The 10,426-nt window shown below is 36.3% G+C and overlaps 3 protein-coding genes across 5 annotated transcripts; 2 read left to right on the top strand and 1 right to left on the bottom strand.

Annotated features, from left to right (window-relative positions):
• The first annotated feature begins 662 nt into the window (after positions 1-662).
• On the top strand, positions 663-1,363 carry MED21 (mediator complex subunit 21). Its single transcript, XM_018000256.2, has 2 exons — positions 663-823; positions 887-1,363. Exons 1-2 carry the CDS (start codon positions 782-784, stop codon positions 1,271-1,273), a joined length of 429 nt encoding a protein of 142 aa, XP_017855745.1. The 5' UTR covers positions 663-781; the 3' UTR covers positions 1,274-1,363.
• A 904-nt stretch (positions 1,364-2,267) lies between these two features.
• Set1 (SET domain containing 1) lies at positions 2,268-8,307 on the bottom strand. The gene is made up of 6 exons (XM_018000517.2): positions 8,039-8,307; positions 7,593-7,926; positions 7,276-7,525; positions 3,404-7,170; positions 2,706-3,339; positions 2,268-2,635 (listed from the first exon to the last, which is right to left on the bottom strand). Exons 2-6 carry the CDS (start codon positions 7,895-7,897, stop codon positions 2,462-2,464), a joined length of 5,130 nt encoding a protein of 1,709 aa, XP_017856006.1. The 5' UTR covers positions 7,898-7,926; positions 8,039-8,307; the 3' UTR covers positions 2,268-2,461.
• A 158-nt stretch (positions 8,308-8,465) lies between these two features.
• Positions 8,466-9,302, top strand: UQCR-11 (Ubiquinol-cytochrome c reductase 11 kDa subunit). Of its 3 annotated transcripts, none has more exons than XM_018001090.2 (3): positions 8,466-8,619; positions 8,899-8,993; positions 9,057-9,302. In XM_018001090.2, the coding sequence occupies exons 2-3, from the start codon at positions 8,907-8,909 to the stop codon at positions 9,228-9,230; spliced, it is 261 nt and encodes an 86-aa protein (XP_017856579.1). In that variant the 5' UTR covers positions 8,466-8,619; positions 8,899-8,906; the 3' UTR covers positions 9,231-9,302. The 3 variants fall into 3 exon arrangements, with proteins under 3 accessions (XP_017856579.1, XP_017856578.1, XP_089318072.1); XM_018001089.2 differs by having other exon boundaries at positions 8,501-8,658; XM_089461946.1 differs by lacking the exon at positions 8,466-8,619 and having other exon boundaries at positions 8,876-8,993.
• Positions 9,303-10,426: the final 1,124 nt, after the last annotated feature.

A 10,426-nucleotide genomic window follows, 5' to 3' on the forward strand; every position in this document is an offset into this window, starting at 1 on the left:
AATGACACAGCTAGTGTGCGCCTTAATCGTCTTCATATTATATAATTTGAATACATAATACACATGATTTTTGTGCCCAGTAATGCTAGAAAACATGCAAAATTGGTATTATGATAAGGTAATTATAATTATCAAATAAAACTTGATGATTTCCGTACAAAATATTATCTTCGAAATAACAATTTCTTTCTTATACTTGATTAAATTCAGTTTTTACATAGAGCTTAAGAATAAAATATTTGGTTGTAACTAAAACTGTGTCAAATAAAGAAACACACGTAAAAAATACAAACGTTCTTATATCAATTTTTATATTTATTATAATTTATTATAATTTTTATATTTATTATTCTATAACTAATGTCCTCTGGTAAATCGCATAAAAAGACGCATAATATTTATCAAAGAACACATTTTATGAAAACTGAGCGATATAACAGATTAGTGACATCATATATATCCTATCGAAAGGGTTGAGATTTAGTATATCACAAATTTCTTATTTTGCCATTAATAATATAATCAATATAATAATTTTTGAAAATATTACCCGCGCATCCGAAAATATTTTTTCTAGTATTTTATAGTCGACCAAATATTTAAATTGAAATCGATAGCCTTAAATCGGAAATCGGTATTTAAGAAGCATCGGCAGTCGATAGAATGTGTGCTAACTTTACTCCCATCACTAATTCACAACAGTTTGCTTCATACAATTTGGCGTTTTCGTTGACGAGCTAAAATTATTGGAAATAAAAAAAGAGCGAAAGCCTTATAAGCCATGGCAGACAGGCTTACTCAACTACAGGACACTGTCAATCAAGTAAGCGGTCAATAAATATATGAGTAACAAAGTTATGAGTAAATGCATTGCCTCTTTTTTTAGCAAGCTGAGCACTTTTGCAATGCCATTGGTGTAATTCAGCAAACCTCATATCCTAGCAAGTTTGCAAATTTCGACAGAACTGGCTCACAAACACCCGTACAGAACCCGCCTCAGGAAGACTATGCTCAACTTTTCGCCCAGCTCATAGCTCGATGTGCTAAGGACATTGATACGCTTATTGAATCTTTACCTAATGAAGACAGTTCAATTGAATTACAAAATTCGAGTCTTAAGCGACTGGAGATTGAAAATCAAGAAACTGCTGAGCAGCTCGAACAAGTTGTTCAAAAAGGAGAATTATTGCTGGAAAAGATACAATCGGCTCTGGGGGACATTGCCCAATCACAATTAGATATGCAAATAACATTAAAGCCCAATTTAAAATGAATTTTTAACCCCTTGTGAATAGTGGATTAAGTAATTTATATATGTATATAGACTAAATAAATTATGTGAAATAAATTGCTAAAAATATGATGTCGAAGACATTAATTTATTTGAAATTGGTTGAAGCGTGTTTAAGTCCAAAAAATCTGTAATCACTGTTAGATCTGAAAATATCCATGTTTGTTGAACACGACTTTTAGTGCTTTAAATGGCATACAAATCACTTAGTCTTATATTCTTTATTTTTATTTATTACCCCTAGATATTTTATGTTTGCAGAGTTACATACATATATGAAAAGCATACAGGAATCCGTTCTATCTACTTGCCCAACAGATTTTGTAAAATATTTAATCAATTCCATCGCTCTATCAATATTTAATAAATATCTTTTATGCAGACCTGCTTCATCTGAACTACTAAGTTATAAAATTCGTTAAATATGAATTTCTGCAATAATTCATAGATTTCAATTACTATATTTGTATATGTCGAAAATCGGTTTCTATCCTATAGTCACATTCGACGAATTTTCCAATATCCAATGTAATGAGCATGCATATTTCAAAAGTCACTTTGATACAATAAATCGATTTTTAAGTATATCATTTTCATTGCAATATTTAATGAATATATTAAAAACGTTGCACATCCTTTTTTAGCATTTTACTTTATACAATTATTCACATTCTAATATTATACACTTCAATGTAGACTTATTTATATATACATAGCAGAAAGAACTGTTATTATTAAAAATAAATACTTAATAAAGTAGAGTTCCATATTGCTTAAAATTAAATTTTAAAGAAACTATATTTAAGGTAAATATTGGTGACTATTGATACAATTCTTAAAAAATGAAACATATAAAAACCAGGCATTTTTTAGTCAAATTTACATGTTATATATTACCTTTATTAATCAAAACGTTACGAACGACAAATCTTACGAATTTATGGTCTATTATTCAAAACAGGCGGCGATGCAATGCTTCGAATTTCTTGTTTATATTTAATTTTAAATTACTTAAAATACAAAAATGTTCTAACTAAATGTAACAGAATACATAAAATAATATTGTGTTCTTCTAAGCGCTGTAATAACAAAAGGTGTTAAAATAAAAGTAATTTTTAACATTAATTTTTAGTAATTTTGCAGCGTATCTAAAGCCAGTCCTTCTCTGATTTAGTTAAGCGTACCCCTGCACCCTTGAGCTCCACATAGACATGGGATTTTCTCCTCCTCTAAAGGAAATTTGTAGTCATAAGTAATTTCTTCGTTAACACCAATAGGTTGTTTTGAATATATAACAATCTTTTTTTCGGACTCTATGGTAATGACTTTGGCATAACAATTTGGCTGCAAACAGAATTAAGAATCAATAAATTAGCAAGAGCTTTAATCATTGATATAATTTAGTTATACTTACATTACAGCTATGATTTATAAATCTTGCCAAATTGCCACATTTAGTTGCATCAATAATAGTCTCCATATCGATCCGGAATAAATATGAGCTTCCAATGCCAATCGCTTCATACTTGGTCTCTCTTAAATCTGCAACTACTGGTCGAATCATTTGCCCAACATATTCAATAACCATTTCATCTGCTGCAATAGGTTCCATGGCAAATAATCCCCAGTCGTGAATTGCCGACTTTGCGAATTTCAGCTGTTTTTTACGGAATTTGAGCTGATTGAATTTCAACAGCTCGGACTCGCCCATCGATCCGAAGGCCGTCAGAAGACGTCGCTGATTCGATCGAGCCTCACGAGAAATGCCTTGCATTTTAGATATTAATTTATTATGATGATGGTTCGTCAATGCCGTTGGCTCGTCGCATCGATCGTCATTTTGAGTGTCATGTATGTTTGCCTTAGCATGATGATATTTGTGTTTAGCCTTCTCGCGTACATCCAACTTATAAAAGCCCTCAGTACGTGCGCAACCGGTTTTGTGTCTCATGAGCTCGTCGTCCTTACGCCGTTTTTTGGGAGGCGGCGGCCAGAACGCTCTGTCCGTGGTGCAGTGATTAACCCAATGAGTATTATTCAAAAACATACTGAAATTACAAACAATAAAGTTGATTAGAAGTTTGCTTGAAATCTAAACAATAATTGACTTACGCATATGGCTCCTTTTGCAAATGCTCAATATAGCTCATCTTGATGTACTTAATGTCCTCCAAATCAATGCCTTTTGTCAGGAAAGTGTATAGGATTACCATTTCTTCATTTTGATCACGAGGATTGAACATTTCACACGGAACAAAGTTAGAGGTTTGGCGAGCTAATTCTGAAAGTGTATTCTTCATTGACTCCATTTTCGTCGTTTTATTAACCTGTCGTACAGAAAAATCTTTCTTCTTCTTTTGCGCTCGAACAGAGTCCTTGCGAGGCCTTCCCGGTCCAGGCCTAGCAAGCTGCATATTTTCCGCCTCTTTTTTATTCTTAGAATCAAATTGGTCCGCTGAAGCACCGGTTGCAAATGAACCTTGTGCTTGCGGAGGCAAGGAATAACAATGTTCTAATGCCACTTGACTAGCTTGGGACGCTTGACTGGATCCACTGTCTGAAGAGACAGGAGACTCTTTTCCATTATAAATTCGTATTTCCTCATTCTGTTGAGTGCCAGATTGATCTGTTTTAAACACTTCCGTTTTTAGATCGGTGTCTGTTTTCGCAGTAATTGTATTTTCAATCTCAATCGACTGATTATTAGTACTTTTAGTACTTTTCAAACAAATATCAGTCAGTACTGTGCTCAAATAGTGTTTTCCTTCGACGTCAGCTTCTATAACATTTTTCTTGTATATTTTTGCTTCTTCCACTAATAATTTTGCACCGGGTGTTGGAGGCAGTTTTGTAATATCAGGTGTGTCAGGCATCTCAAAGCTAGACATTTTATCAATATCCAAATTGAGATCAACGTTTAATTTATTGTCTGTCTGACTTGATTTTTTCTGTTGTTCCTCTAGAAATTCGCGCTCGATTTGAGCCATGTATTCTGTGTTTCGGCGTCTCTTCTCCTGATACTCTCGTTCTTCGTCCGAATCACTATAAATACGATCGTACCCGAAGTGAGATTTTGCTGTACCTAAACCATCAGACTTTGATACAGTTTCTTCGTTGTAATCCGGTGGCGGAACAGGTGTAGGAGATCGGCGGGATTCACTTTCCATTTTATCATCCGTTTTCGATTCTCTTTCAAATGTTGAAGCCATTTCCGTTTCGTCCATGTCAAAGCAACTATCCTTGCTTATGTCTTCGAGGTCAGACGGAATGGATGACATGAGATTAGGCTTAGAGCTCGTAAATATTTTACTCTCTGTTTTCTGATCATCATCTTCATCAGTATCAGAGTAAATGTCAATTTTTTTCAAACGACTTCGCTTGGTTGACGAAATTCGATTTATTGATTGATTCTCTTCCTCAGAATCCGAATATACATTTAATATTTTTTCATCGGAAGCTTTCAAGTCACGTCTACGCTTCTTGGTAAACTTGTCCCTTTCACTTAAATTGCTGGGTGGGATGTCTTCATCAAAGCTTTCATCATCGCTACTCCTGTCATTTTCTGCTCTATTGCCCATATCGTCAGCATCATTTTCACCATCGCTATTGGAAGACGACGACGTAGACGACGAGAAGAAACTTGAGGCACTTCCCTTTCTTTTCAGTCGTATATTGTTTGATGTAAGACGTAATTTTCCAATATCCCTTTGCAAGGTGCGTCGTTTTAAGCTAAGATTTTGAGCATCGGAACTGCTCAAATTTGAATCATCTTTATCTGAATCCGAACGCTGTACCATTTCTTCTTGGTCACTAAGATCCCGTTCCAATTTATCGGGAACGGGACTAGGATGTTTGGGCACACGGCGGAATGATGGCAATTTAGGCATTGCAGCTCGTATACCAATACTGGTGAAGGACTGAAAGTCTGGAATTTCTCTTTGCGTATTAATTAATTGATTAATGTCGGGCGGTTTCTCCTGCAATGTTTGTTTTTCCGCTGCAATGTTATTAGTTGTACCGGTCTCGGCAACTGCTGGCAATTGTTTTGTACGCGCTTTTGCCGTTTGCTCATCCCACCAAGCCTCAAAATTCTTGAAAGCTGTCATTTCAATCATGCGTTTGTTAACATCTCGTTTAAGGATTTGTTTCAGTTCTTCAACAATAATATTCATAACCTTTTTAACGTTTTGCTTCACCTCATCATTTTGATCCGGCTGGGTATGCTGATAACCATATGTTTGCATGTACGGATCTAAATTGAATGAGTCTGCCGAAACAACTCCCGGGAGGTATGGTGCTTGCATATACGCAGGGTTCGAAAAGTACTTTCCGGTCAATCCGGAGCTCGGTGCTATGGCAGATGGATAGTGACCATATCCATATGCTGATTGATGATAGTAATAATTATTATGATTTGATGCATGGGGATCCGTATATCCTGCAAACATCATTTTTGATGCCAGTTGGGTTGACGGATGTGCAGGTTCTTTTACCGTTTCTTCATGTGATGATAAACTTGACAAAGACATGTTATCGTCATTGTTATCATTTGCTTCAGACTTTTCAACAGGGACCGGAATTTCTTTCTTAATCAGAATGTCGTCATCACTTGATATATCACTAGCGCCTTGCTGCTGTAAAGCCGAAAGAGTTTTATCAGTTCCATGCTTGTTCTGGTTGCTATTTGAATGATTCGAATCCCCTGCCTCATTGATATCATCAACCTTAGGCTTTTCTGTTTCAGAATCACTGCTATCCATTTGCAGAAAAGGTGGAGCATTTCCAAAGGTCTTGCCTTTAAATATGAGTGCAATACGTGTGTCCAAGTCAACGTTCTCTGAGTTTGTCTCTGATTCGGCAGCTGTCTCGAGATTATTATTCGACTTGCTTGACTGTGCTCGTTTTGGTGATAGTTGTTGCTTTACACCAACTGCCTCCGTTGAAGGTGAGATATCTTTTGAATATGACTTTGATGGTGGAGGTTGTGGATCGTCCCAGTTTTCTTCCTCTTCTTGGGGCGGAGGTGGTGGCGGTATAATCTGTGAGTCTGGTTGTGGGGCGGGCCACCTTCGGTGGGAGCTGCTCCATGATTGAACACTTTCACTCATAGTGTAGCTGTAATGGTTATATCCATAATCAGACGGTATATGGTTAGGTGCCGGAATGCCAGAATAATATTGTTGGTTTTGAAACACCGATGAGGTACCATTTTCGTCTTCAGTGCATTCATAGCGTATATCGTGCTTAGAACTAATGCGCTCCTTCCGATCACCATCAATATCCATAGATCTGTCACGATCTCGTTCTCGGTAATCCCGTTCCTTTGACGAACTTAAGCGATGATCTCTTCTGTCCCTCATCCGATCGCGAGAATGATCTCTTGATCTATTGCGCTCTCGAAATTTATCTCGTCCTTTCGAGCGAGAATAATCATATGACCTTGTGTCTCGATCTCTGTCTCTAGAACTATATAAACGATCTCTGCTTATGTCCGGACTCCTCTCCCGTGATCCTCGAGAGTAATAATGGCGACCATGACGTGAACTACTATACTTATGACGTGACCCACGTTCCCGATCATAGCCTCTTTCAACGGAATGTCGTGGACGTTCTTTTATAAGACGATCTCGATCTCTATGCCGATCTCTTTCCACTTCGCCATACGCGGAACTCTTGTAATAAGCGTTATAACCACTTCCAGAAACTAAATGTGGATCTTCCTTTTCTGTGTATTCATGAAAATGTTCATTTACCGAAATATGCGTTGTTGTCGAATGAGGTGTGATCGGTGCCAATGGTCGAGGTGCAACAGGATTTGTAATATTATCAATTGTTTTCTTTAGAACGGCACCAAAAGGATCGCAGAATACGTTTAATATCTGTAACATACGAAAATGAATATGATTGTTCACTATATAAATAGCTGCAGACAGCTAACTGCTGCACACCCTCAACAAACTATAAAATCACTTTGAATCCATTACCTTTCCCATCACTGATTTCTGGTTATACTTTTCGACAAACTGTCGTGCTCCTTTGGTGCTTTCAAAGACAATACGCGCGATGCCCAAATGCTTGTTTGTCGTTGGATGATGGTATATAGTTATTTCATCCGTGGGCCCGCACTTGTCTAGAAGGCTAGAAAGGAACTGCTTGTCGATATTGTCATTTAGATTAACAACCGTAACTTCAATTGCAGGTGGCTGCCCGACATAATCGGAATCGATCACAAATCTATAAATATAGGTCATATGCTATTATTTATCAAGGTCCAAAATCAAAATAAAAAATGGCGCCTTACCGGGGTACAACCAGCATTAAAGGTTCGACAGGCTTGGCTCGAATTCGAATAAGTGGATTTCGTGGATCGCGAGGTGTTATTGTTGGGTACGTCGGGTCTCCAGGAACAACGCCGTCATACCGATATAACTTGGTACCACATTTCAACAACTGCGGATCCGCTAATAATTTGAAGTTCCTATGCATCCTCGTTTGGCACGCAGGATTAAAGACATTACCATCACGATAGCCCTGCATCGTGATGTGCGTCTGTTCGCCCGATGATTCTCCGCCATTAATTAAGGTATGGTTATTGCTGGTATCCATAGAATATCAGTTGGCCACGTTTACGGGATCTTTTACAAAATAGATATAGAGCTACATCAGCAAATTTGCTTTTGGCATATTTAAAATATGACCACTCAAAATACAGTCAATATAAAGAATATGACTACTTTTGTTACTTACTTTGCAAGTAGTTTAAGACGACTACCGACTATGTCGGCGGGCACGTCCGGGTGTGTATAAACAGGAAAGTAAAAATGTTTGCGATTTCTTTATTTCCACGAACAGAACCTCCTCGAATTCATGCAACGTAGTAATTAATGCTGTTTTATCAGCATTATAGCGATTCCATTAAAAGAATATGAAATTCCCGATATATAACAACATATGAAGTATTAAAACACTGTCGAATAAAAAATACACAGAAAAAACGAGGCCTCGAAGGGGTGTAAAATCAATGTTATCGATGTTTTTATTCATTTTGATCGATTATTATTTAACTATGGTTCTTAGCACACTCCTCTTCTTATAAAATATATAATCCTCTTATTTATTGAAAACCACTTTTATTGTTTCAAAATATAGCAAATATTAGATTATTTAGATTGATTTTAGCAATTGTTGACACAAACAGTCAATAGCATCGGCGTTGTAAAAATACTGGCCTGGCACTTAATAGACATATGTGAATACGTTTAAATAGTATGGCAACGCCACTAATAAAATATCCGTATTGATTGCATCACAAGTCAATCGACAAAAAGGTTTTAACTTATTTTTCATAATTTAATTCATTGATTTTTGTAAGTTTGCCGCTAGCGCTTATTTAAATTTCATATAATCTGTTTCAATTGGTCTTGTTTTTGATCACTCACGGATAATTCACGAATTCGCACATAAACATCGTGGAAAGCAGCGGTCTCTCCCTATTAATAAGTTCAATTTTATATTCATACACATTCACATACTAATAGTGTCTAATATTTGATTTGAAATATTTGTCACTAGTCAGATTTGTATTTCAAGTCTTACGTAATTTTCAGCATCTAAAATGGCCTTTTGGAAATTTTTCGGACTTCCCGTTGTTCGGGCTGATGATGATGAAGCGGAGCTGGTTGACCCGCAAGCCGAACTTAGAGTAAGTAAAATTTTGTCGTTGATATGTATTAAAAACTAAACACAATTAATTTGCATTTTGCAGGATAAGTGTCAGGCTAAGGGCCATATTGAAAGTCTATACAACAAATATCAGGAATGCAACGACCGTGTGAACAGTCGCTCAAAAACAACTGAAACATGCATGGAGGAGCTGTTCGACTACGTCGCTGAGTTGGATCATTGCGTTGCACACAGTCTTTTCTCAAAGCTCAAGTAGTTAAGCAATAAGATGATCATATGTATTATTGTCTAATATACTGCGCTTGAGTAAAATTGTTGAAGATTCTAAGTAATGGAATTTAACTTATTTATATAGTCAATCCATTGACAAACTAAATACTTAGCGCTCCTTTTGATTGGCCTATTGATGGAAATAGTTTGTGAATGTGCAGAAAATTGTGTGTCATTCGATAATGACTATACTGTATGATAGTATTTAAATGTGTAGCAATTTAAAAGTGCTTTGATTGTGCCACCTCTTAAAAATCGGCTTGTAATATCTGTAGCTGTGTTAGTTTCTCTTCACTAAGCGCACGCACAATACACACAATCAGTGTGCATTTCTCTCAAATAACAAACTTGCACTTGTCTTTATGTTGGATGTCTTAAAAGCACAGCAGGACCTGAAATATGTTAAGCTGACGATACTAAGTGTGTTCCACGGTATCCATACCACGTGCATTATTCTCATTTGCACCAGACACATGATCAGCTCCGTCTCATTTGCTAAGGTGAGGTATATACCTCACATGACGTCACATATGTGACGGCATGACTGATAAGATGTCTCTTCAAAATTTGAGTAGAATCGGAATATTGATCTAAGATAGGCTAACGATTATATAGTATTTTAAGGAATAATATTTCTTAAAATATTGGAGGCTCATTTATGCCCTTCAAACTCTTGTATATATTCTTCTCTTTAGCCCCGATAAGATACCTACGAATTTCAGCTCAAGTCCACACAGCTCGACAAACAACTATATATTCTTAATGTGGCCAAAGAGCTCTATTATTCCCACTATAAAGCCTGAACATCGAAGTAAGTATTCTTGAAGGAAGACGAAGAACCAAAGAAGAGCAGATAATCATGTGTACAGCAAGATAAAAGCAAAAAGTATTAATTTCAGTAGATGATCGGGTTTAAGAACTGAATCTGAGAGACGCAGAAGTTGAACCAGTGTAAAAAAAGAGCATCATTCAATCACAGATTTGACAACAACCACTTTTCTATTCTGTCTAGCATTTCTCTTTAAATATGCATGATTTCTATATCTGTATATATATCAGATGATAGTTTTATTAATAATAAAATGCAAAAATCTATATCAATTGAAATCGCATCAGCGAATGATTTCATTATGCTAACTTCAAATCCTGTTTTCAAACTTCCCTTGTCTTTTCCTATAAGCA

This window comes from Drosophila arizonae, chromosome 2, assembly GCF_054131065.1.
Source record: "Drosophila arizonae isolate 15081-1271.41 chromosome 2, UAZ_ARI_1.0, whole genome shotgun sequence".
Classification (NCBI taxonomy): domain Eukaryota; kingdom Metazoa; phylum Arthropoda; class Insecta; order Diptera; family Drosophilidae; genus Drosophila; species Drosophila arizonae.

Excerpts from the sequence above, each read along its gene's own strand:
- MED21 (XM_018000256.2), top strand. The coding sequence starts at position 782 with ATGGCAGACAGGCTTACTCAACTACAGGACACTGTCAATCAA. Across the intron at positions 824-886 it reads TACAGGACACTGTCAATCAA|CAAGCTGAGCACTTTTGCAA; the intron begins GTAAGCGGTCAA and ends CTCTTTTTTTAG.
- Set1 (XM_018000517.2), bottom strand. The coding sequence starts at position 7,897 with ATGGATACCAGCAATAACCATACCTTAATTAATGGCGGAGAATCATCG. Across the intron at positions 7,526-7,592 it reads TTAATGCTGGTTGTACCCCG|ATTTGTGATCGATTCCGATT; the intron begins GTAAGGCGCCAT and ends CTATATTTATAG. Across the intron at positions 7,171-7,275 it reads AGAAATCAGTGATGGGAAAG|ATATTAAACGTATTCTGCGA; the intron begins GTAATGGATTCA and ends CGTATGTTACAG.
- UQCR-11 (XM_018001090.2), top strand. The coding sequence starts at position 8,907 with ATGGCCTTTTGGAAATTTTTCGGACTTCCCGTTGTTCGGGCTGATGAT. Across the intron at positions 8,994-9,056 it reads ACCCGCAAGCCGAACTTAGA|GATAAGTGTCAGGCTAAGGG; the intron begins GTAAGTAAAATT and ends TGCATTTTGCAG.